The sequence below is a fragment of the Lithobates pipiens genome, unplaced genomic scaffold (assembly GCF_037356315.1).
Source record: "Lithobates pipiens isolate NorthernLeopardFrog02 unplaced genomic scaffold, aLitPip1_a1.2 Scaffold_22, whole genome shotgun sequence".
Taxonomy (NCBI): Eukaryota; Metazoa; Chordata; class Amphibia; order Anura; family Ranidae; genus Lithobates; species Lithobates pipiens.
Genome location: NW_027507784.1, coordinates 119,794,863 through 119,821,398, shown reverse-complemented (window position 1 = coordinate 119,821,398; position 26,536 = coordinate 119,794,863). Strand labels below are relative to the sequence as shown.

Genomic DNA, 26,536 nt, shown 5'->3' with positions numbered 1-26,536 from the left:
TAGTGTTCTGCAGGAGCCACTAAACTAGGGGGATCTTAAAATGCAAATATAGATAATGAATAAGAAGGCATTACATATCCCCGGGGCTCCTTATTGGCCCATCCATAAGATGGGTGGCCCAAATGACATATATAGGAAGGAACTGGGGATGTAAGGCTAAATATGTAGGTGAATGATTTATCTTACCTATATACACCAACAACGAACATATTCATGTTGGGTGATCCATTGTGAAACCAGGAATACAATAAATACAATACAATAAAAAATCAAGCTGAGAGAAGAAAATACTACGCTACACTGTACTACAATACAGAGTATGGAACTTTATAGCATATATGATAAAACATTTTAGAGTGGCACTAACAAATAAAAAGGAAGGAATGGCTTCTCCTAACAGTGAAAAAGACCGGTGTGAGGCAGTAAGACACCTATAGAATAAATGCAGTAAAACAGATGTTTGCTCTCTGATCCACCCCCCCCCCCCCCCCCGTTTCATCCACTGTCCCAAATCCATCTCCTCATAAGACAGAGCCTTTGGAGTCACCCTGCAAATGCTCATTTTGGTGTGTACTGTTAAAGAGTTGTTTTTTTCTTGGTAGAGTGCATGTGATCAGCACAGGGCCAATCAGCACTATCCAGACAGAGAGCCATGGGTCCTGCAGCCTTATAGGACAGTCAGATGAGAATAGAAACTACTCCTACAACCTTTAACCAAGTTACAAGGCTGCTATATACTACTAAAAAAGGTATTTAGCCATTTATATTTACTAAAACGATTGAATTTGATGTTATATGTACTGTGGGAGACAGGAAGATTAAGAATACAGAGTCCTGGGTTTAGTAACACTTTAAGGCCAATGTCACTCTAGTGATCCTGTCACTGGTGGTAGTTAACTAGTGACAGGATCAGCAGTCACCTGATGCTATGGTGTCAATTCTTTACTGCTCCCTTATTGGCAACAGAGATTCTGCAGCATTTCAAGCAGTGAAGGATCAATGCCATATCAGTAGGTAAGTACTTCCTTTAGCCATCCTTTTACTGGCAGTTTTCCTCCAGAGCCAGGGTGACTAAGTGTAGTATATGGAGCTGCTGTCTCCTTGATACCGGGTTCACTACCTGCTGACCTGGAGCAAGTATGAAACCAGTAAAGTGTGATTTCTTATCCACCATGCTTGTTCCACATTGGTGACTCCAATATTTCTATAACAAAGAAATACACTTGACATTGTCTGATTATTGAACAGATGCAACACAAAGTAGGCTTTATCTTTGTATCAATTCCCTTTTGGACATTCTCCTATGTGTTCCTCATATGATTAATGTAATCTGTAAAATCCTACAAAATATTTTGGTGTTATAGAAAAAAATCACTAATCACGATTCTCTGCTATAGCCCTTTGACCCATCAATTTGTTAGAGGCCCCAATCTGTGCCTTACCTCAACCACATCCTCTTCTGGAAGGCCACTGCCAAAGTCTCCAGATGACTGTAGCAATAAAAAAAATATATACATATAAAATTACAAAAAGAAAGACATTCAGCTTCTAAAGGTTTAGTATAACAGCTTTTTGGTTCAGCAGCATCAAGCTGCCACTAGGTGGCGATATCACAGAATAATCTTTATACATACAAATGTATAAAGAACATCCTGTGACATTTACTTACATCAACCACCACCAGATGGCAGCATTGTGCAATATGCAGTCATTTCCATTTATAACATACTGTGTATTTCAAGATTCTTTATGTGAGTCTATTGCTTGTACCTTGTCCCTGACCTCTAACCGATCTTTAATGTGACCCCTAACATTTACCTGTGCTCTCACCCAAACCCTACTACTTAACCTAACCTCTAAGTTTAACTTTAAAGTGAACCCGCAGGACAAAAGGTTATTTTAATGATGTCCAGCTAGCTGCGCTTATCTGCGTCCCTTTATTCCCCACCGGTCCACTCAACCACCAGAGGTGAAAAGCAGCCAATTTTCAAGCACCAAGGCTGTCATGTGGGAAGAAGGGGAGTGAATCACGTGATCCACAAACCCAATAGTGCCAAACAGAGTGGAGGGAGAATGCAGTTGCAGGGTGTTTGTGATGCTTCCCCATTCACTTGATGAGGTCACATTTGGCAGACTTACTGCCCGCTGTATGCTCCAGGTGAAATCATTTTAGCTGTAGGCAAAAAGCAACGTATTGTTACTGTGGCATGTAAACGCCCCAAAGAGGGAGCAGTTGGAGGCACTAAAAACTTGGCTCAACTTCATGTTTTTAATGCTCCCCTATCCGCAAGCCTAAATGAGCCCTAATTCTATTCAATTGAAAAAGGGTGTGAAATTTGTATGAATCCTATGTGAAAATGTTTATAATTACAGCTCTTAAAGCAGAGGCCTAGCCAAAATATTTGCTTTAGGTTAGGTAGAAGGAACAGGGTTTGAACCCCTGTCTGATTTTACTACTGTTGGTGTCTATAGAAGATCTCTTTTTTGTACCTATTCTTATGGCTAGTGCCTCCTGAAATTCAAAGAAAGACAAAAACAAAAAAATAGGGTCAAAGAAAACAGTTAAACATGGGCAGAGGTTCTCTAACCCCCTGGTGCCCAACCTGTGGCCTGAGGGCAAAATGCGGCACCCTGGGCACTTACTGGGTGGCCCTCAGAGCTGCTGCAGATAATGGTTTGGTGCCAGTGAAAGAAAATTACTCTTTCCAGTGGTTTGGTTAATTTCTTTCATATTATTTTACTTTTTCTGTGCGGTCATTTTTTATTTTTTATGTTACTTTCTTCATTGCATTTTCCTTTTATGTATTTTTTTTTCCTCTGATCTTGTATAACAGATTTTGCTAAAAGAGATTTCAAATGTGAACAAGTCATTTTTAAGAATGCTGTAGAGAGCACTGAAGCTGAAGCGTAATAGCAGTGATCTCATGTAACGTGTCTGTGAATAAATATTTGGGTTAGAATGCATTTCCATTATAATGGCACACTCAGTAACAAGCTGTAAAGGTTTTAAGCCATGCTGAGTGACACTGTGGTGAAATCTGTGATGACCCAGCCAATAGGAAACTTACCCCATCCGAATCGTCTCCTTCCTCTTCACACTGAAGCTCTGCGGCTCTAGGGTCATTCTTAATTTTTATTTCTGCTATCACACCCTGAAAGAGAAATATATAAAATATTACATACAATTATCTTTCCAAATAACATAATGAGACAGATTTAAAGCAAATGTACAGAATAAAAGTCATGACTGATATTAACCTATCAGTGAGGGTATTTGGTACAAACTATTCAGGTCTGAATTGGCCTTTTGACCATTTATAGATATACAAAAAACTGTTATATATTTCTAAACACCAAAAACTGAACAGACATAGAGGAATATTGGCAACAAACTATCCTCTTTGTACATGTTGAGATGATTCCTATTGTAATAAAGTGTATTATATTTGTACTGTCTACCCTCAAGTTGTAAAGTGCTACGTAAACCATTGGCGCTATATAAATCCTGTATAATAATAATAAATAATAATGAGTTCCCTCCCTGAGTCACCAATATACATATAAATATATATATATATATATATATAAAAACTATATATATATATATATATATATATATATATACATACATACATATACATATACACACACACACACACACACACACACACATATATACATATCCTGACCACAACACCATCTGCCTGGAGTTTGCTCTTACACTCTAAAGACATGCTGGTAGGTTAATCGCACCCTGTCTAAATTGGCCCTAGTATAAGTATGAATGTGAGTTAGGGACCTTAGGTTGTAAGCTCCTTGAGGGTAGGGACTGATGTTAATGTACAATGTATATGTAAAGCTCTGCATAGATTGATGGCGCTATATAAGTAACTGAAATAAATAAAATAAATAAATATATATATATACAGTGGTGTGAAAAAGTGTTTGCCCCCTTCCTCATTTCCTGTTCCTTTGCATGTTTGTCACACTTAAGTGTTTCGGAACATCAAACCAATTTAAACAATAGTCAAGGACAACACAAGTAAACACAAAATGCAATTTGTAAATGAAGGTGTTTATTATTAAAGGTGAAAAAAAATCCAAACCATCATGGCCCTGTGTGAAAAAGTGATTGCCCCCTAAACCTAATAACTGGTTGGGCCACCCTTAGCAGCAACAACTGCAACCAAGCGTTTGCGATAACGTGCAATGAGGCTTTTACAGCGTCCTGGAGGAATTTTGGCCCACTCATCTTTGCAGAATTGTCCTAATTCAGTTACATTAGAGGGTTTTCGAGCATGAACGGCCTTTTTAAGGTCATACCACAACATCTCAATAGGATTCAGGTCAGGACTTTGGCTAGGCCACTCCAAAGTCTTCATTTTGTTTTTCTTCAGCCATTCGGTGGTGGACTTGCTGGTGTGTTTAGGATCATTGTCCTGCTGCAGAATCCAAGTTCGTTTCAGCTTGAGTACACGAACAGATGGTCGGACATTCTCCTTCAGGATCTCTTGGTAGACAGCAGAATTCATAGTTCCTTTTATCACGGCAAGTCTTCCAGGTCCTGAAGCAGCAAAACAGCCCCAGACCATCACACTACCACCACCATATTTTACTGTTGGTATAATGTTCTTTTTATGAAATGCAGTGTTCCTTCTACGCCAGATATACTTGGACACACACCTTCCAAAGAGTTCCACTTTTGTCTCATCGGTCCACAGAATGTTGTCCCAAAAGTCTTGGGGATCATCAAGATGTGTTGTGGAGAAATTGAGACAAGCTTTGATGTTCTTTTTGCTCAGCAGTGGTTTTCTCCTTGGAACTCTGCCATGCAGGCCATTTTTGCCCAGTCTTTTCCTGATGGTGGAGGCATGAACGCTGACCTTAACTGAGGCAAGTGAGGCCTGCAGTTCCTTGGACGTTGTTGTGGGGTCTTTTGTGACCTCTTGGATGAGTCGTCGCTGCGCTCTTGGGGTAATTTTGGGCGGCCGGCCACTCCTGGGAAGGTTCACCACTGTTCCATGTCTTCGCCATTTGTGGATAATGGCTCTCACTGTGGTTCGCTGGATTCCCAAAGCTTTGGAAATGGCTTTATAACCCTTTCCAGACTGATAGATCTCAATTACTTTCTTTCTCAATTGTTCCTGAATTTCTTTGGGTCTCGGCATGATGTGTAGCTTTTAAGGATCTTCTGGTGGACCTTACTGTGTCAAGCAGCTCCTATTTAAGTGATGCCTTGATTGTGAACAGGTGTGGCAATAATCAGGCCTGGGTGTGGCTAGAGAAATTGAACTCAGGTGTGGACAACCACAGTTATAGTATGTTTTAACAAGGGGGGCAATCACTTTTTCACACAGGGCCATGATGGTTTGGATTTTTTTTCAACTTTAATAATAAACACCTTCATTTACAAATTGCATTTTGTGTTTACTTGTGTTGTCCTTGACTATTGTTTAAATTGGTTTGATGTTCCGAAACACTTAAGTGTGACAAACATGCAAAGGAACAGGAAATGAGGAAGGGGGCAAACACTTTTTCACACCACTGTATATATATATATATATATATATAATATATACTTACCTGCTCTGTGCCATCATATTGCACAGCACACTCATTACCTCCTCCTCTTCTGGTACTGTCAGCTCCTCCAAGTCCCTCTTCAGCAAGCCGTGTGCTAAGGAGGCACCATGCGGGCATGCTTTCAAGCTGGGCTATGTGCGTCCATAGACACACACAGCACCAGTAAGCCACACCCCAGCTCCCTCCTAACAGGAGTTTGACAGACAGCAGGAGCCTATGGTTGCCATTGTTCTTAGTTCTGAGAGACTAGGAAGAGAGGAGAGCGGTGCTGCAGCTGGGACAGCACTGGATCAGTGAGAGAAGTCAGGTAAGTGTTTAGGGACAGGGGTTAGGGCGAGTGGAGTAGCATTTTTTTACCTTACAGAGATTGCATTAAGGTATTTTTTATTTTAGAACCATTTTACCCACAGCAGTCTAGTACCTGATCAACAATCTACAGATGGATCAAAGCAAATGCAATGTCAAATAAAAGTCATTTTTGACAGAATTTTGCCCCAATTTTGATCATTTACCAGCATGAAACTGAGAAACAGTTAAAAGATGTTAGAAGCATTTACAATAAATCTCCTATTTTCAGGAAGTCCTGTTTTCAAATAAAAACATATGTGAGGATCCCAAAGTCTTCAAGTGTATGGTTGTGACACGTATTGATTACCCGCACGGGAAGATTTGCTGCTAGACATTTACATGCTTAGCTTCTTACAGGAAATCTTATTTACAGCTAAAAAATAAATAAAACAGCCACTATATACTGAAAAAAGGGACATCTTTAAAGCAAGGAAATATGGATTGCACACATTAACTCTACTATCCCTTAAAAAAATATTGATCTGGATCTTTGCAATTTAGTTGATACTCTTTATTCGCTATTCCATGTTATTAATGCATGAGGAAAGAAGCCAATGAGTTCCGAAACCTTACATCTTTAAAGAGGAACTGCAGGCTACTCACATCATTTGTAATAAAAACATCTTTGCCATTCTGAAGCTTCCCTCCAACCACTTTGCATATTATTTTATATATACTGTGATTCTGTACTTGCCAAATATGCTGCAGAAATCTCCCTCCACTGAGTCTGGCTACAGCCATTTTAACTGTGGGCAGGTGAAAATGCTGCCTGTTCACTTCATGGATTTACACAGACACACAGAGGCACACCTCCAGCTCCACAGCCCTGCAAATCTCATTGGCCCTCTTATGACTCATCCCCCCTCTTTCCTGGTGTAGCGGCGGGCTCCTGAAGAGCATGCACTATGTGTTTTTCAAAGTTAAACTCTACCTAAACTGCAGTTAGGTTTGGGTTTATTTGTCTAAATTTGACTTTGGCATCAGTCTGACTGGACTGTGAGATGTTCAGCCTGGCCACAGGGGGCACTGTCTCTGGTGGCAGGCGTGGAACTATGGTCTGGTCAGGTGCTTAAATTACTCTCTCTCTGAGCCAGGTCAGTCGGAGTGGCCCTCTCGCTGTGCCCTCTGGGAGAGGGTATTTATGATGCGGACGTCACGTGGTTCGGGGTTCCGGTCCAGTATGAGGTGCTGACTTCATGGTCCTGGTCCTCCTGACCAGCCCCCAGAAAGGCTATGGCCTGGGGTGTGGATCCAAACGACTTTAATGCCTCTGGGCTGGCTAGCCCAAGGCAAGGAAACTAAAGGAGGATTCTGAGGTGGTTGGGTGCCGTCTCCGGGTCGGGAGAGACCCAGTGTACTTCAAGCATTCCAGGGGAGGACTCTTTAGAAGAACACCATGTATGGGTTGGTTTTCTTAACAAGAGCCTGGAAGGGCTGAAGTAACCGAGAGAATCCGGTCTTGTGGATATCGCCAAGCAGGCTGAAAGATCCAAGTATCCTACAAGTGTTCTACAGCTTAGTTTCCCTATGTATTCTGCAACAACATCGGTGACAAAGACTTTGTTCCTGACTAAGCACCTTGTTGGCTGCTAGGCCTTGTGAGAGAGGGACTGTCCAACCTGAGTGTTCATCCAGCTGTGAATGACTATTCTCTGGATGCAGTCAAAGCAAGCAAGTTCTTTAACGTTTTTGGACTTTGACATTGAGAGTACCTGAACTTTATTTCCAACCCTCTGATCCCAAGTTGAAAGACTGTTCAATGGTTTGAGTTTTGCAAATAATTATTGTCAGTCTCAAGTTACTGGGTCATCTACCATGGGACATCCCCTAGACGTGTAACAAAGAGAACGGAAGGTAACGGTAAACCCAAGAATAACCAGCAGCTCCTTCGGGGGTTAGTGCTACACTGACAAACTCTGAGGCCGCGTACACACGCGGGGACTGTTCGCTCAACTTTGTCCGCTGAACAGTGTTTCAGCAGACAGTGCGCTCGTGTGTGGGCTTTCAGCGGACAGTTTCAGGGAACAGTCTGCTGAACAAAGTTTTTCGGAATTTCCGAAAAACTGTCCGCTGAAACTTGGTTTGAGCGGACAGTCCCCGCGTGTGTAGGCTTGTTCGTCAAACTAAGTTCCGCGCATGCTCAGAAAGAATTTATACGCCGAAGGTTGCATTGCAGTGTATAGGACGTCGTTTTCTAGTCCCGTCGTACGTGCCGTTCACGTCATCGCGCACGGTTTCAGCGGACTGTTCGTTCGTCGTGTGTGGCCAAGTCCGTCCATGCTAATTTTGAGCGGACTGTCCGCTGAAACTGTTTGACGAACAAAGTTGAGCGAACAGTCCCCGCGTGTGTACGCGGCCTCACAAGAGTGAGAGAGAGAGAGCTGTGCATGATGTCTTAAGCCTAGGCTTTTTACCAGACAAGACACAGGAAGTGGGCTGTATAAGGTATTTACTGGCAGATTTTTTTTTTTTTTTTTTTTTTACTATCCAAAGTTAAAACAACAAGGGCAGAAGATTTAATAGAAGGAAAGATTACTAAAAAAAAAAAAAAAAAAAGAAAATTACTGAAGTTCCACTTTAAGTAAGTCAATAATGCGTATCACTTAAATTCCAAACTTTTGGCAATAATTAATAGCTAATGCGGTTCAAAGCTGTACTACTGCTAAAAAGTTATCTATGAACATAAAAAGCACTCCTCTAAATTCCAAAACATGGAAGAGATGAGCTGAATTGACATGCCAATATCATGATATCCACTAACCCACAGCAGTCACACCTTCCCCTGTCCTGTATGTCTTAATTCTAGTATTAACTTGCCTATCTGAAAATATTTGACTGCTAGATGACTACTTTTCAGTATTTGTTTTTGTTACGTGTGACCCACATAATTAATAATTCATGCAGAAAAGCAGTTTGGAAAATATGTGTGGTAATTCATTTGATGGACACAAGAGGGCAGTGTTGAGTTCATATTTTGCCTGGTAACTGCTGAGGAAATTCAAGCGAGTACAGCAAATAAATGGACTGTGTGTAAATTATTGTACCGCTGAATGCACTGTCATACTAAAAGTGATGTATGAGATAAAGCAATCATTTACATGGAAATGACAGGTATTTATTGTGAATAACGCCCAATTCCAATCTACCCAAAACAGTTTTTGGGTAGTGGGGAAGGGTTAGAAACTTTGCCAGGTTTTTACTGCTGTCTGCGTCCCCTTTTCTGTTTTTGTGACATCCTGTGTGTTTTGTTGGAAGGGGGACAGCAAGTGATTAGGAAACTTTACAGGACTGACACAGGCAGCAGTAAAATTCCAATTTTAACCCTTCCCCGTTCTATCTAAAATGAAAAAAGATATTTTGTGGCTGTATTTTTTCTTTATAAATGATCTGTCAAAACAGTATCTTGCTTTTACGTCCAAATCCCTGGCCATTATGAGAGTTGCAAAGCTTGCCCATCCCTTTCTGGTTCCTGCAAACTGCTTTTGGCCAATGAGGCCAGCCCATTATAGTGATTGGCCAGCAGAAATGTGGATGGGGGGGGGGGGGGGGGGTAGCAGGCAGTGGTAAGCTCCAACACTACGGAAAAGTCTGATCATCCCCGGATTGGGCTCTAACAACAGGGTGTATGAAGCCATTGCGGAGGCAGCATTACCTAAATATTTTGCTGCATTGTAAATACTAGCCAATGGATGAATCTATTCAACTTCACTGAGACTGAAGTCACTGCCTTGGAACTATTACATAGCCCATGAGTTAGGTAAAGGCCGTTTCCATCAAAGAATTCTCATACAGCTGTAATTTTTTTTGTTATATAAGAGGAACAATAGTCTTTTGACCCCAAAAATGGACCTGATTAAAGTAGAACTATGGCCTACCATTAAATAAAATGAAGTGCTGCATTTAATTATAAAGGTAACTTACAGTTTTCTCCTAGTCCCCCTGCAAAATTCCTACAAATATCTGCTGACCCTGCCAGTGAACTCCACCTAATACAGCTTCCTGTGATGGTGTGGCAACGATGCTGCACTGCTCCTGAATTCCAAGCAGAGTTGCCACTCACAATACTGTGAGACACAGGAGGCATGGCTATCAGCATGGTCTCTGCTGATCCATAAGCCTGTAGCTTATCAATCAGCACCTGGCCACACCTAGTCCTGCCCACTGCTTGCCGGATTGACAGCACTGTCTTTGTTGCTGGACCCCTCCCACTGTGAGCCGCAGTGTCTGGGAGGAGAGCATGTGAGATTCAAATGATGGACTGGGCTCAGGTAAAGGAACATGTTTTTATTTTGTTTACTTTTTGAGGCTTGCGCGTCACAAAGTTCATGGATGTGGTACCTGTTAAGAATGTCGTACAGGAAAAAATAGTTGTACTTTAGGAAATCCCCCACCTTGCCGATTGTTGACACGTGTCCTAATGTCTAAGCATCTCCATAAAAGAACAACCATCATTCCATCCTACTTAAAGCTGGCAGGATCAGACAAGTATTACGTTCCCCATGACTAAGTCACCCTTTAACGAAACGTACGTCGGGAGGGAGACGTGCTGACGTCATCGCTGTGTAGGATGGATGTTTGCAAGCCGGCGTTCTTCCTCTAAGTTTTTACTGGTTCTATTTATGTAAGTGCAATACTTTTTTGATATATTAAATTGTTTTTACTGGTTCACAGTATGGCGAGTTCCCTCTTTTCATTGAGATTGAGACCGTTGGGTGCTGATCTACCAATTAAATTGCGATCTCTTGGTTTGGCTTCAGTGCATCTATAGCCAACTCCTGCCATTGTCGGTTTGATGTCCGGATGGTGATCCTACAATACAAGGCTCTCATTGCTTGCCTTCTGGTAAGCCCATATGCTGTGTGATGGAGGTTCACATGTATTGGTGGTTTGTCTGCACAAAAGGATTTTATTAGTCATCACTTTCACATATTTCACTGGACTTAGACATCGTCCTCTATTTTTTTCTTGAAATTTGAGGACTGGTTATTTATCATGGAATTCATATTCAATTATATTATTTATTTTTATGATCAATTGATGTCATATAATTCAATTTGTGTCACAATATGTTTTAGTATAATTTTATCGCACAGCTTTTTTTCTATTTCTGTTCATGGTGTTTGTACATATCGTACAGGTTGAGCTGCAGCTATAGTTTATTTTGGAATTTATTATTTATTATTTATTTTGGAATTTATAGTTTTGAGTGTGGTATTTCACTTTTTTCTATAAGTATGACATAATACCTTTAATCAGGACATACTGATTTGATTTTAGACCTAATGCATAGCTCCCAACTGTCCCTGATTTGGAAAAATGTCCCTCTGTCCTCATTTGTCCCTCATTTTGGTCTGATCTGTATATATAAAACACACTATTTATCTTTCAAAAAATGTTTCCCAGTGCTAAACCTTTCATCCAAATTCTTTCTATATTGCTGCATTTGTAAATGTCAAAAGCAAGTATAAAAAAAAGGGACTTGTGGATTTAACTAATCTTTTTTTGTATAATTCTCCCATAAGGGGGCGTGGCAGGGGGCGTGTCCTATGCCTACAAACTTTTGCTAATAGGTGTCCCTCGTTCCCCATCTCAAAAAGTTGGGAGGTATGCTAATGTTTGTCATTCAGTTAATTTGTAAACCTGTATTCTTGCCAAGAGCTTGGATCTCTCTTTGTAGAATGTTAAGAAAATAAGGCTTAGCTCCAAATTCCGCTTGGACAACAAAGATATAACAAGGGTCAATAATGCAGCTGTTACACAAAAACAGGATCTATTAATTAAATGCAGAGGTTCAAAAGACAATCTGCTTAATATCTTGTAATTAGACTTATTAAAGAAAAGTCCGGATACAAAAAAAAATCCAAGGATAACTCTTCAAGACCAGAGACTTATTTAAAGGGAAAGAAGAATGTATTTCTAGTAAACGCATGATATTTTAATAAGCAAGTATTTACCTCCAAGTAACTTTTATATGACTTTTCCATTGATGTGCTTGCTCTTTTATTTTTTGTTATTGCTTGGTATTAAAGGGGTTGTAAAGCTTAATTAAAAAAAAAAAAAAAAATAACAAACACGCTATATTTTCCTGCTCTGTGCAAGGTTTTTGCATAGAGCAGCCCCAATCCTCTTCTTCTGGGGTCCTCCACCGGCACTCGTGGCTCCTCCCCTTCATCAGGTGCCCCCACGGAAAGCCATTCTCTCTGGGGGCACCCGTGCAGGCGCGATCTCGAGTCCTGCTGCTGCATCCATTGACACAGACAGCGGGACTCGGCTGTCACTGGATTTGATTGACAGCAGCGGAGGTCAATGGCTATCAATCTGTCCACTGAGATGAGAGCCACTGGGCTCATACACAGCACTGGAATGAATAGGCTCAGGTAAGGAAAGGGGGGGGGGTCTGGGGGGCACTGCAGCAAAGAAGGGTTTCACCCAAAAGTGGAACTTCCCCTCATTTGTCTCCTCTCCCCCTCCATTGCCACAATCGGCACCTTTTTGGGGGGGGGGGGGATACCTGTCTATGACAGGTATCCTGTGCCCACTTCTGGGAGTTTGGGCCATGGCCTGTGACATCACTGCGGGGCTCCCTCCTCCTCCCTTCCTGTCGACAGGCCAGTAGGAGAGAGGGGCGGGGCCTTGCGCATGTTCCCAACCAGTTCTAATAATGTTATGTAGCTGATTGTAAGCCCCTAAAGGATACACAACACCTACCCACCTACACAATTTAAATATATTTTTTTGGTGAGGTCTCAGCTCAGGCTTTGACAGCCCTGTTCAATAAATCCCACTGTGGGTGCAGGCTACATGTGAGTCCATCCTGACTCCATACCTAATGTAAGAGTATTAAAAGTGTTTCAATCACTGCACACCATACAACGCCTTATAATAGCAACCTCAGCAAACTCTGTCCAAGCCATGCCCCAACCCCGTTTTCCCCCTCCTCTGTGCTTAATTATGGAGGTCATGATTAAGCCCTTGGGGTCATGGTAAAACCCGTTGGGTGCATGGCTTGGACGGAGTTTGCTGAGGCTGCTACAATCCCTACAACACAGTGTGCGGCAATTGAAACACTTTAAAGAGGATGTGGCTGTGAGCAGGAGAGTGAGAGAGCCGGTGTGACACCTTGCAAATTCGAGAGTTTGGAGCCCCTCTGTCTTTAGCGCTGGTCTCTTCATTGCCCTCAGTACAAACAGAATAGGATTCTATGGCTTTCTTGTGACGAAGGAGTAGAGCAGATTCTCTATAAGTGGAAATCAGCTTAAAGGAAAGTCTCCCGGTGATGAGCTTCTTTCACATACAGCCTAAACATTTCTCTGGATGATCCCCTCTTAATGAGAAGAGCTGGGAAGGATTACACTCTAAAGGAGTATCTTGAAGCTTACATTTATTCTACCTCTGGTGAGTGCATAAGTTGGTGGAGGCTCACATGCGGTGGCCTGTTAGTTACACCTGAGGAAGTGCATCGGTAGTCGTTTGCGGATTATTTGTATGTTCTTGGTGAATGCATAATAGAGCAGCGTTTCACATTGGATCGAAGCTTGCACACACGGTGGATGTCTACCTGTATTTTGATTAAGGACTGTTTTATACCAATATCGGTACAATATAGGGACTTGCACATATTTTGGAATTTTTTTATATATATAAAAGTTTTTTGTTTTTGTTTTTCAGTTTATACATCACATAGAGCTACACTAGTTTTGAAACACGTTAAATTATCTTACATAAAAACATTTTATTGGTTTAATTGTAAATCATTTTTCATTTAAAAGTTTGAATAGTTTTAATAATTAATAAATATTAAATTAATACATGTAATAATTTTAGCACTGTTTTATAGTTTTAAATATTATTTGGTTTTAAATAATTATTTTTGACCTGAATGGTCTTCTGCGTAGTCATTCAATACCAAATATCTACAAGTGATTTGATACATTTATTTAATATTTGTTGTTGGTCGACCCATTCTAGATTTTAACTAGATAGCAGGTTTAAATGCTAGGAGAACTATGGTCAACACTGTATCCTGGCCTAGGCCAACACGGCCCAGGCCTAGGGCAGAATTTTCCAGGGGGGCAGCACGGAAAGAGTCCCCGCCGGCTCTGTGTAGTGTAGTGTAGTGTAGTGTAGCGCCAGTCTTATGGGACAGACTGGACTGAGAGGCAAATTAGTCTAGCGCCCTCATAAAGCGGCTGCACTGCTTCCAGTATGCGGTGACCGGCATTACGCAACTGTGGGGGGGGGGGGGGGGGGCGCCATCTTGGACCACAAACCTTTCTCACTGTGCTATATTTTCTGCTGCACCATTGGCATGGTTATATCTTCTCAGTCCTCTCCGGAAAAATTTCAGAAATATGTCATTAAAGTAGAACTATAGGCAACACTTTTTTTTTCATTTTGGATAAAATTAGGGAGAGTTATAGCCACGGTCAGTTTATTTTTTACCATCCCTTTCCCATTGCAGAGATTTCCCTTCACTTCCAGCCCTATAGCCAATCAGGAAGTGAGAGGAAATCTATACAAATTAAGGGAATCCATTACCCCTCCTCCCCCCAGAGCTTGTGTCCCCACTCGAAAATTTCAGGACGGGTCCTAAAAAGCAAGGGGTGTGGCCTTGACAGGAAGGGGTGGTCCATATTTAAATGAGGGGGTGCACGAGTTTAGTCAGGCCTAGGGCAGCACAAAACCTAAATACCCTACTTCTTATGGTCACACAAACATGTTTCTTTTTTTTTTTTTTAATTCTTTATTTAATTCCTTTTTCTTTTCCTTTACAAAATAGAGTATACAAAAGGTAATCATAAAAAAACAATTCAATCAATCACAGGCTCAATCTTTTTTTTTTTTTTTTGATATCTTTTACAACCAAATATGCTTTACATTTCTTTTCCCTCCTCCCCCCCCCCCCCGCCCCTCCCTTCCTTGCAGTAGGTTCCGAGTTGTATCCACCGTCACCAACCCTATGTATATCTATCCTGGCTTTATTTTATAATTTCCTCTACATACCTCCAAGAATTTCTGAATTCTTTCCAAGATTCCCATTTACCCGTACCCCCTCTTCCGGATACAATTTCCTCCCCCTCTTCCACTGGGCACTCCATGTTCTGTATTTCATTTACCCGGAGTATCCAGTCCCGTATTTTAGGGCTATCCGGCTCCCGCCATTTTTTGGGAATTAGACTTTTAGCGGCACTGAGCAGTATGGGGATTATAGAGGACTTATATTGCCTCACCGAGCCATCAGTCCCGTGAAACAAAACAGTCCAAGGATCCTCAATTATGTGTTTATTCGTTACAACCTTTATTAACTCCAATACCTCCTTCCAATATTTTTTAATAATCGGACACTCCCACCAAATGTGAGCCATAGTTCCTATTATCTTACACCCCCGCCAACACTCTGGGGATTGTGCAACTATAAATCTACTCACTTTGTCTGGGGTCGCGTACCACCTTGCAAGACACTTATAGTTCAACTCTATCATCTTATTATCTACCATCGCACTATGAGTTAGTTTCATTATTTTCTCCATGGTCTGAGTGCTGCAACGAGTCCCCAACTCTCTTTCCCATTTTTTAATATAGGGTGGGCCCTCCAGTCCTTCCCCCTCTAATAGAATTTTATAAATTCGAGCTATATTATTTTTTGATTTGTCTCTCAGACAAAGCCGCTCAAAAGGCCTATATTCTTCCTCACTCCGAATTGGATGGGGAAATTTTGTAATAAAGTGGCTTAACTGTAGATACCTCCAGGCATCAATCCGCATAAGTTCCCTATCCTTCCTAAGTGCTTCAAACGTGTTAATTTTACCTCTGTAAATAATATCTTTTACCTGTGCATTGCTTTTTATTATCCAATTACCCCCCACCTCCTGTTTCCCAGGTGTAAAATAGTCGTTGTCTTTTAAATAAATCAAAGGTGAGTTGTAACTCCATTTATTATGTGCGTGAATTCGATCCCATAACTTAAGTGCAATACGTGTTATTTCATGTGTGTTTACTCCTACAGTCCTATACTGAGGTGGATTCCAAATTATCCGTCCTAACTGTGCTTGGCTCATCGCCTTTTCTAGACTTACCCACCTTTTATTATTTGCCTCTTTCCCCCATTCCACCACTCGTGTAAGAACCACCGCATTGTAATATTTTTTTAAATCCGGGACTGCAAGACCCCCCTTTTTTTTTTCCCTGCTCAGAACCGCATAAGCAATTCTGGGTTTTTTATGTTGCCAAATATACCTTGAGATTAGCCCTTTTAATGTCCTAAAGAAAGCAAGGGGGAGAGAAATGGGTAGCATTTGAAACTTATATAGAATCTTTGGGGCCAGGACCATTTTGACCGCATTGATTCGCCCAAACCAGGAGAGGTGGCATGTTGAAAATTTTTTTATTTCTCTCTTAATATCCTCTAGTAGTGGAATATAATTGTTAACATAGATTTTCTTAATATTATCGGGGAGGAGAACTCCCAGATATTTAATCTCCTTTCGCCAAGGAAATCGGAATGCCTCGGTGAGTCTTACCTTTTCCTTTCCCTTGATATTAATATTTAAAACTTCGGACTTGCTGAGGTTTATTTTTAAATTCGAGATTTCCTCGTATTTTTCCAACAGCCTCAGCAAGTTCGGAATCGTGATCCTTGGGTTGGAGATGTAGAACAGCACATCGTCCGCATATGCTGCGAGTTTGTGCTCTTCCTCCCCCACTTTAATCCCTTTTATGTCTGGGTTATCTCGGATGGAGGCCAGTAACGGTTCCAAGGATAAGACAAAAAGAAGGGGTGACAAAGGGCACCCCTGTCTTGTTCCATTCTCCATTTGAAATTGGGCAGATGACATCCCATTCACTTTTACTGATGCCTGAGGATGATTGTATAACACCTTGATCCATTGGATCATTCTTGGTCCAAGGCCCAGCACTTCCAGCGTTTCAAACATGAGTCCCCAGTCTACCCTGTCGAATGCCTTCTCCGCATCAATCGACAGGAATAGTCCTGGGGACCCACTCATTTTTAAGGCCTGTAGCAGGAGCAACGAACGCACTCCGTTGTCCCTACCTTCTCTCTCCGGGATGAATCCGACCTGGTCATCCTTTCCTTCAGCCTAGATGCTAAGACCTTGGCGAATAGTTTAGTATCCGCGTTTAATAAGGCGATCGGTCTGTAACTAGAACAAAGCGTGCCATCCTTCCCCTCCTTTAGCAACACCGTGATTGAGGCCCGCAAGGCCTCTCCATCCATCCCAAAATCCCTGCCCAGGCCGTTCATGTACTTGCAGAGCTTAGGGACCAGGATCTCTTTATATTTTTTCAAGTACGAGATCGTGAATCCGCCTGGTCCCGGACTTTTGCCAGAGGCGGTTTCTTTCAGAGCCTTAAAGATCTCTTCTTCTGTAATGGGTCTGTCTAAGTCATATCTATCACTCTCTGCTAAACTCGGTAGTTTCACTTTATTCAGGAATTCTTTAATTTTGTCTTTCTTTCTGGAATCTTTTGTCCCTTTTTGTCCTAAATTATACAGTGCTTCATAATATTGTTTAAACACCTCAGCTATCCCCCTGGTAGTATGGGTCATCTTCCCGTTCTTGTCTTGTATTTTATCAATAAAGTTAATCCCTCTCTTCCTCTTCAGCTGTCTTGCTAGATGACTACTTATTTTATTTCCCTGGTAGTATCTCTCTCTAGTTCTCCTGTCCAATGTCCTCTTTGATTCCTGTTCCATCAAATCTTTAAGTTCATCCCTTTTAATCACCAATAAGTGGAGTTGTTCCTGCTGTTGCCTCCTTAATTTTTTATGGGCCTGTTCTAATTTATATACCTCTTCTCTTAAGTTTTCTATTTTCTCGAGTCTTTCCTTTTTTTTTCTTGTGCCCATGGAGATGAGGATGCCCCTAATATATACTTTATGTGCCTCCCAAAGAGAAGCACCAGAAATTTCAGCTGTATCATTGACAGAGAAATAAAATTCGATTTCCTTTAATACTGCCTCCGCAATTTTCTCGTCCTGCAGAAGGCTCTCGTTCAATCGCCACGTGAACGGTTGCCTCTGCGTCCCGGGCATCCTCATCTTCATTGACACCGGGGCGTGGTCTGATAGTGTAATTATTCCTATCTTGGTTTCCGTCACTAGGTCTAATAGCCTGTGATCCACCAGTATGTGATCCAACCTGGAGTACGTCCCATGCACGGGGGAAAAAAAGGTGTAATCTTCTATTTTATCATGCTGCAACCTCCAAACATCCATCATCTGGTGTTGTTTCAACCATAGTTTAATCGTTTTCAATGATTTCGTATCTAGCCCCCTAGCATGGGACGTACTATCCCTAGATGGATCCATACAAAAGTTGAAATCTCCTGCAAGGACAACATCCCCTTCCTTAAAATCTTCTAACTTCCCCAGAACTAATTTCAAATAACTTATAGGATTTTTATTGGGGCAATATACATTTGCTAGGGTATAAATCTTATCCCCTAATTTTCCTTTTACAAACAGGTATCGGCCTTCAGGGTCTGTCATCCTCTCATTCAATGTGAATTTTATACATTTCTCAAACCCTATTGCGACTCCCTTAGCTCTCTTTATAGGCGAGTCCCCATATAACCAGTTTGGATAACTGTCTGAATATAATTTAATATTTGTGTCCTGAGACAAATGGGTCTCCTGCAGGAACACCACCCCCGCTCTGTACTGCTGTAATTCCTTCAACAATTTATGCCTCTTGACCAGAGAGTTCAGACCCTTAACATTATATGACAGGAAGTTTACTTCTATCATCTATAGTTTTCCAATAAGATGTAATACTTCCGTCTTCCTTTCTGCCTCATCTCAATACATATTACCTTCGTTGGTGCTGCAAGGAACCTCCTCCCCCTCCCCGCCCTCCCCCCCCCCCCTCCCCCCCTCCCCCCCTGGCCAAATCCCGACCTCTACTCTGCAGCTGAGGACCCCCTCTATTCTGCAGATTTTTACCCGCTAGGGTGTGACTCCGATCGCGGCCACCCGTGTCAGGGCCCCCCCCCCTCCCGCCCCCCCCTGGGAGACGGGGGATCCCCCTCAGACACGGTATGATGTCCCGGGGCCCCACCTGATCCATCCGCCACCCTCTTTCCACCATCCGCCCTCCCCACTCTCCCCCCTCCCCCTCCTCCACAAAGAAATAGAGCGAAAGAAGAGAAAAAAAAAAAAAGAGAGAAGGAGATCAGCAACCTTATACACCTTCCCCAAATCCAACTCCCAATACCAGTGTCTTTTTGTATAAGTCCATTAGGTATCTTTGGAGATCTTTGGTACTGGGATCCCCAGATTATTACAGAAGACCTCCAACTCATCTAGAAATTTTAATCTAAAAGTTCTTCCATCCCGCTGGACCAATAGGGCCGCTGGAAACCCCCAACTATATCGGATATTCGCCAATTTCATTTGTTCTAGTAACGGTTTTAAACGTCTCCTCCGAGCCAATGTTCCTGCCGATAAGTCCAAAAAAACCTGTAAAGATGCTCCCTCATATTGTAATGGGGGCAGCCCTCTGAGCCTGCTCCATATCTTGGCTTTATCTTCAAAGAGGCAAAACTTTATAATTACGTCTCTCGGGACCTCTTCCCTCAGACCTGGGGGTTTCCTCACCCTATAAACCCGCTCAATCTTTAAATCCTCTCCTATCCCTCTTCCTAATATAGGGTTAAATATTTTTCCCAACTTAACCCCCAAATCTTCTCCTTGTTGTTCCGGCAGTGCTCTAATCCTTAGGTTTTGACGTCTGTTTTGGTTTTCCTGTTCTTCCAGCTTATATAGAATGTCCCGCTGGTCCGTTTGCAGTTTCCCAACTTGCGTTTTCAGTTCTAATATTTCATGGGCCTGTTTACCCGTTAGTTCCTCTGCTTCTTCCACTCTCCTCAATAAATGGCCCATATCCGACCTGACGTTTTAAATTTCTATTTTAATGGTATTCTCTAGTTTGGCGAACATTTCCAGCATTTCACCTTTTGTGGGGATTTGAGCGATATCCCTCTGCCCCCTCATTTTGCCTTCCAAATCTGAGTCCAGCTCCTCCCCTGAATTATCTCCTGGGGCCCCTGCTGACTTAGTTACTTCTCTCTTCTTCTCCCTTACCCCCTGCTGCTTTTTTTCTAATCCGGGGCTTTTTACACTAATTTCCTTCATATACTTCTGAATCGTGCTTGTATTAAGACTCTCCTTTGGTTCATTCGCCTTTTGATTTCTTCCCCTCATATTCCCACCTTTTGTCCTTTGCCTCCCCAGGATTGAAAAAAAAAAAAAAAAAAAAAAAATTCTTTATTCAGTGTTTCTTTGGTTGTGCCACCTGCGCCACCAGCGCTGCAATGAGAGCCCGGCTCCCAGATCTGCGCCCACTTTCTCTGTGTTTTTAAGTGAGAGCTATTACTGCAATCTCTTCTAAAAAGAAGTTTACAGGACTCCAAAAAGCGGGCCACACATTATCACACTTAACATTCCGGTGAGCATTCCATATACTTCATATGCAAGTCATATACATCGTTTTTGTGGATATATATCGTTTTATCAGTCATTTATGTTTAAGCCCCACTTATTCCTTTTACATCCTGGTCTGCCCTCTCAAGAATATGTGGAATCAATTTCCTGAGCCTCCACTGTTTTGCTCTGTTTCCATTCCTCCTGCTTATACTGAGTCTTTTCATCTAGGGCCGCCCAGAGTATCACCAGGAGATATTCAAATACATTTCATATGAGGTTTAACCAGTATTCCGCATATTCAGCATATATTCAGCATAAAAAATTCAATAAAGAGTACCTGGGGAGGAGGTGGTTACTTGTAAATATATAGTAAATATATAGTGTCCACAGACCTCAGTCCATCTCGTTCCTCTGTTCATACAGTCTCCAGGGGATCATCAAGGGGGTATCAGCCAGTCAGCTTCTGCTGTGTTTGACAGCGCTCCAGGAATCTCTTCCGACGCTGTTGTATTGTCCCTCCACCTGGTCCTAGGTCCTGGCAGAGCACTAGCCCACTATAGGTCTCATACGAGGGCAGCAGGGACCATACGCGGAGGGGGGGGGGGGGTTCGACAGACTCTGAACCGATCGATCAAAGCCACAGCGTTTTTACCCGCTTAGCACCCGGAGGGTGTACACAGTACACGGACGGTCTGTTTAGTGGAGAGGTAGGACGTTCTGGGCGGCTTCATCCATGGAGCTCAGCGTCCCTTCCCCTCACGCTGCTCCAGCTGATCAGCGGGACCGCCCCCATCTGCTCACACGGGCGCCGTCATCGGGTCCCTCCCCTCTCTCACAGGCAGCTCGTATTACCCATCCCACACACAAACATGTTTCTAAATGACTGGACAAGCTCTTTGCGACCAGACACCAAACATTTGCTTTTCCATGAAAAGATGGAAAACCATCCTTGTACTGCACTTGTGTACCCTCCAAAAATGTCAGGGCGGGTCCTAAAAAGCAAGGGGTGTGGCCTTGACAGGAAGGGGTGGATCATATTTAAATTAGGGGGTGCACAAGTTTAGTCAGGCCTAGGGCAGAACAAAACCTAAATACCCTACTGCTTATGGTCACACAAACATGTTTCTAAACTACTGGCAAACCTCTTTGCGACTAGACACCAAACATTTGCTTTTCCATGAAAAGATGGAAAACCATCCCTGTACTGCACTTGTGTACATGCTGACCATGTCAGGAATAGGAGGTAGGTCCAAGAGGTTGGCCAGTAGGTGTGAGAAAGAGATGATGTGACCTCTTGTTGGGTATCTACAGCCAACTAGAAAAGTGTTGAGTTCCACTTCAACAGTACAGGTTCCTCAACACATCGATGTTCTTGCCGGCAGATCCTCTAATGTTGTGGTTATGAGAGGAAGAAATCTCTTCCTAATTTTGACAGAGTGGATTAGAACTTTAGATATATGTAAAACTATCCTTTCGTAAAAGCTTTTTAAGTGACTTTTAAAACTTCATTATTTATCTGAGGTTTATCTAAAGCTATTATGAGGGATTAATATGTTTCCTAAATCTATCAAGGCCAATAAATGTCACCCTTACCGCATCCACAAGGTTTGTGTTTGTATGTACCGTATGTATGACCCTCTTTGTACTGTGCAGCTTACCAGGGCAGGAACACTGACCTCCCTTATCCTGTTGGCAAGGACATCTCCCTACATGAAATCACACACAACCATCCGACTTGTCATTCCTTCAGCTGTTCTACATCCCATCACAAGCAACCCCCACCACCACCACCTCCCGCGCCCCAACCCGTACAGTAATCATCTTTTATCACACACATATCCTTCCATTCTCAGCACTCAATTTCCCCTTTGTCTCAGCATCCCCTCAATTTCCAGGGGAAGAAAACGCCCGCTTTGTTCACACACTGCGGACAGCAGATTCCAAGCATATTACTCAGATCTGGTCTATGTACACCCCCAGGACAACAGTCTGAAAACCAACATAGAGGCCAGTCAGTAATAGAAAATGATGACAGGGAAGAAGTAACAAAAAAAAAGGAGTTCGGAATTTGGAGTATAGAGATACTGTCTGTGAATGTCACCATTCTCTGCCTTTGATCTAATACGCAGTAATTATGCTATTATCTTACTGATGCATATCTGCCAAATGTTACCGATATCTAAGGACCATCCCACCCACACGTTTAAAGTTTTTTTTTATTTCTATAAATGCTTTTTTCCTGTATATTAGATTGATTTTTTTTTTAAAAAGAGTAAAATAAATAATAGTGGACAATTAATAAATGACATCTTAAAGTGTATCTCTAGTCAAAACTTTTTCCTTAGTGTAGATAGATTTGGGAATGGTTAGGTTTCTTTTGGTAACATTATCACCAGGACAGGGAGGGAGGGGAAACAGGGGCAAACAAGTAATGAAATACTTCTCGTTTGTAGGATGTGGAGGAAGGCTAGAACTTTAGTTTATTTTCCTGTCCCTACCAGAGATTCTGCACAGTGACGACAGGAAGTGAAGAGAAATTTTCCCAATGGAACATAAGGGGTTATTTACTAAAGGAAAATACATTTTGCACGGAAAGTACACTTGGAAGTAAAGTCGCTGTAGATCCGAGGGGGAAATGCAAGGAAAATAAACATCATTTTAGCTTGCACATGATTGGATGATAAAATCAGCAGAGTTTCCCCTCATTTCAGATCTACCCCTTAAGCCCCATACACACTATCAGATTTTCTGCTGACTTTTTCCTTCAGATTTACCAAAACTATGTAGTACAAGGGCCTGCCTGATTGCATACAAATTGAAATTCCTAAGGTTTGACCTCATATTATATGGTTTTGGTAAATCTGAAGGAAAAACTCAGCAGAAAAACTAATAGTGTGTATGGGGCTTTAGATTTAGAGCGACTGCACTTCCAAGTGCATTTGCAGCGCAAAGTGGATTTGCATTTCATAAATAACCCCACTAGACTGCAAAAAAGATTCTGACTGTTTCTTATCTAAGCAAAGATATTAAAAGGTTTTGGCTAGAAATACATTTAAATGATTAAAAGTCTTGAAAACAAGCAACTCTTATTTGTGTCTTTTTAAAATTTTGCATAGTCACCCTGATCTTTACGAGCTGCCATGTGCCCAAATTTATACGGGGTCACTGTGTGCATGGGAATCCATGTCCCAGCTTGGGAAAAGGCATCTTGCAGAGTGCAGGAACTAGGCACGACTCCTACGTGACAATACAGTTGACCAGGGCCTCAAAAGGACTCAAAAGGACATCTGATCTGACCAGACTCTTTTTTTCCCCTTATGCACCGTATTATTGGTTAGTAAAGCCATTCCATCAGAGTGATGGACCAGTGATAAAGGGCATTAAAAACTGATCAGTATTTGCATTAGGTTGGCCATACACTATACAATCTCCTTCAGATTTACCAGAAACTTTAATGCGAGGACATACCTAAATATTCCATTTAATTTGTATCGAATTAGACAGGCCATTGCACTATATCAGGGTACAATAATTTTTTAAGCTGTGTGTAAGGGTTGGGGGGGGGGGCAGTTTTCCAACTGGTCCGCAATGTAAGCGTGTCCTTCACTCATTGACTATTCATTTAAGGGGTCCTTCGCCCACAGACCACCAATGTATGGGACCGCTTATACCAACTTCCAATATAAGAAGGCACTTTACCCTAATGTAAGGGGTACCACAATTTTCATCATTGGTGTTTCTTTTCTGGCCATAATTATTGTTTGTTCCATTTCATGATTGTTACTGAGTGTTAAAAAAAAAAAAATTCTGTTCTACTACAGTCTTTAAAAGGTGGAATGGTGAAAATGCGAGGACAGTTGCTGATGCTGACCAATACACAAGGACACCCAGACTGGTTTTGCGGTGTACCCGCTTCGTCACGAGCAGTGATTCTCCATGCTGGGCTGACGTGATGGATGATGCAATTCTGATATTGTTACACCACTCTGGGACATATTGAGTGGTCTCTGCAGTTTCTCTGGAGCCTCGTTCTGCGACCAGGCTTTTCACTCAATCGTTTTTTTGGCACCGTCCTAATTGTCATCCAGCCCAAGCAATCAGCAGTATATATATTGTTTTTTTCCTGACCAGGGTGTGGCTTGTAACCTGTCATTAATGATGGTCATTTGCAAATCCCCTTGTCTGCCGTGGGGGAACTTTGTTGAGTCCTCTCGCCATTGATTGCGTCCAGACGGATGATTTCCTCCTGAAGAAGCGGGTACACCGCAAAACCGGTAGAGGATCCCTGTATACCCCGCCTCAATTCTTTTTTTTTTTTTTTTTATATGCCAACTCAGTAAAACCAGTGATAACCAAGGAATACCAGGTCCTCTCATCCGCTGATTGCTCAGATTACCTCTCCTCGCTTTACATCATGGTGGCATTTTTTTTTTTAAATATATATATAATATGCCATATCCAATCAGCTCTCATGGCTTAATATGTTCCCTCATTAATCTAATCTACGCCTCCCTAACCCGAAGATCCCCCCCACCTCCCGCCCACTATTACCCCACCACCTCCCCTTCCCCTACCTAGTAGATAATTTTTTTAGCTTATCAATTAATCGTGTCTATACCCGTTTAAATCTATGCCCTTAATCCTTCTGAGGTACTCCATCTCCTTTTAAATTCTTGCCAGCTTTTCCATTTCTCAAGCGTATGATTGTTGCTCCTTCCCGCCAGGCTGTCCTCTAGGCATTCCATCTTATATATCCCTTCTACGGCGCCCACCCACTCCCATATCAGAGGCGCCTCCGACTCTTGCCATTTTTTTGGGATTAATTTTTTCCCCGCGTTTAATAAATGTGGGGTCAAGGACATCTTGTACTGTTTTACGCTACCCCCTATACCATGAAACAGAACTACCCAGGGGTCTGCGATTACCACAGAACTGGTTATGGTTTTAATATGCGATAGGATCTGGTTCCAATAGATCTTGATCTTTGGGCACCCCCACCATATGTGAGCCATAGTACCTGTTCCCCCACATCCACGCCAGCATTCCCCTGACGTGTCTGATTGAAATTTACTATTTCTATCTGGGGTATAGTACCACCTCAACAAGCATTTGTAACTCATCTCTGCGGTTTTAGAGTCTATGGCTGAGCTATGGACCAATTTAAATATTTTACCTAACGTTACCTTGTCCTTTTGTGAGCCTAGTTCCCTTTCCCATTTTTTAACGAATGGAGGTACTCCCAACTCTCCCGCTGACAGCAACAACTTATACCACCTAGAAACTATCCCCTTGGAGTTCTTTGTTATACATAATTGTTCCAATGGGGTCAATTCATCAGCCGCCCTAATCGGCTGCGGGAGTTTTTTTATAAAGCGGGAGAGCTGGCAGTATCTCCACTCGTCTATCACCATTATGTCTGTTTTTTGTTTTATTTCGTGAAAAGGTGCTATACTACCTTCCCTAATTACATCTTTAAGCTGTGCTTCTTCCTTTACCCAATTACTTCCTATCTCCTTGCAACCTGGCAAAAAATATTTATTATCCTTTAGTGCCATAAGAGGTGAATTATATTTTCCGTTAACGTGCTTATATACCATATCCCATATTCGAAAAGTATTACGTGTTAAATTGTTTCCTATCCAGGGCTTCTGCCTCTTGTGTGGGGGATTCCATATTTGTTTACCTAATTGTGCTCCACAACTTTCGTGCTCGAGTTTTACCCACTTTTTTTCTTTATTGTCCCTTTTGGTCCATTCGCTCACCCTAGACAGAACCACCGCTTTATAGTACATCTGAATGTCTGGAATCGCCAGCCCACCTCTATCTTTTGGTTGTCTCAAGCTAGCAAAGGCTATTCTGGGTTTTTTGTGCTTCCATATGAATTTATTTAGTACTGATTTAAGTTTAGCGAAATATGCATTAGACAACGCTATCGGTAGCATCTGAAAGCGGTATAGGATTTTTGCAAATATTATCATCTTCACTATGTTTATTCGCCCCAACCATGATACCGACCTTTTACTACATCCCTTACACTCCGCCTGAATTTCATTCAGTAGCGGTATGTAATTGATGCGGTAGAGTCTCTTCTCAGAATTAGCCAATTTTATGCCCAAGTATTTAAGCTCCTTTCGCCACGGGAAACTCCAATTCTGCTGA

At 42.0% G+C, this 26,536-nt stretch overlaps 1 protein-coding gene across 4 annotated transcripts in view; it reads right to left on the bottom strand.

The window, feature by feature from the left end:
• The window catches only part of COL18A1 (collagen type XVIII alpha 1 chain), a 299,672-nt gene that overhangs the window by 86,943 nt on the left and 186,193 nt on the right, over positions 1-26,536 (bottom strand). For all 4 annotated transcript variants that reach the window (XM_077448146.1, XM_077448143.1, XM_077448144.1 and 1 more), the window contains 2 exons: positions 3,069-3,152; positions 1,443-1,490 (listed from right to left, as the gene is read on the bottom strand). In XM_077448146.1, coding sequence (XP_077304272.1) covers positions 1,443-1,490; positions 3,069-3,152 — 132 coding nt within the window. The remainder of the gene's footprint in view (positions 1-1,442; positions 1,491-3,068; positions 3,153-26,536) is intronic.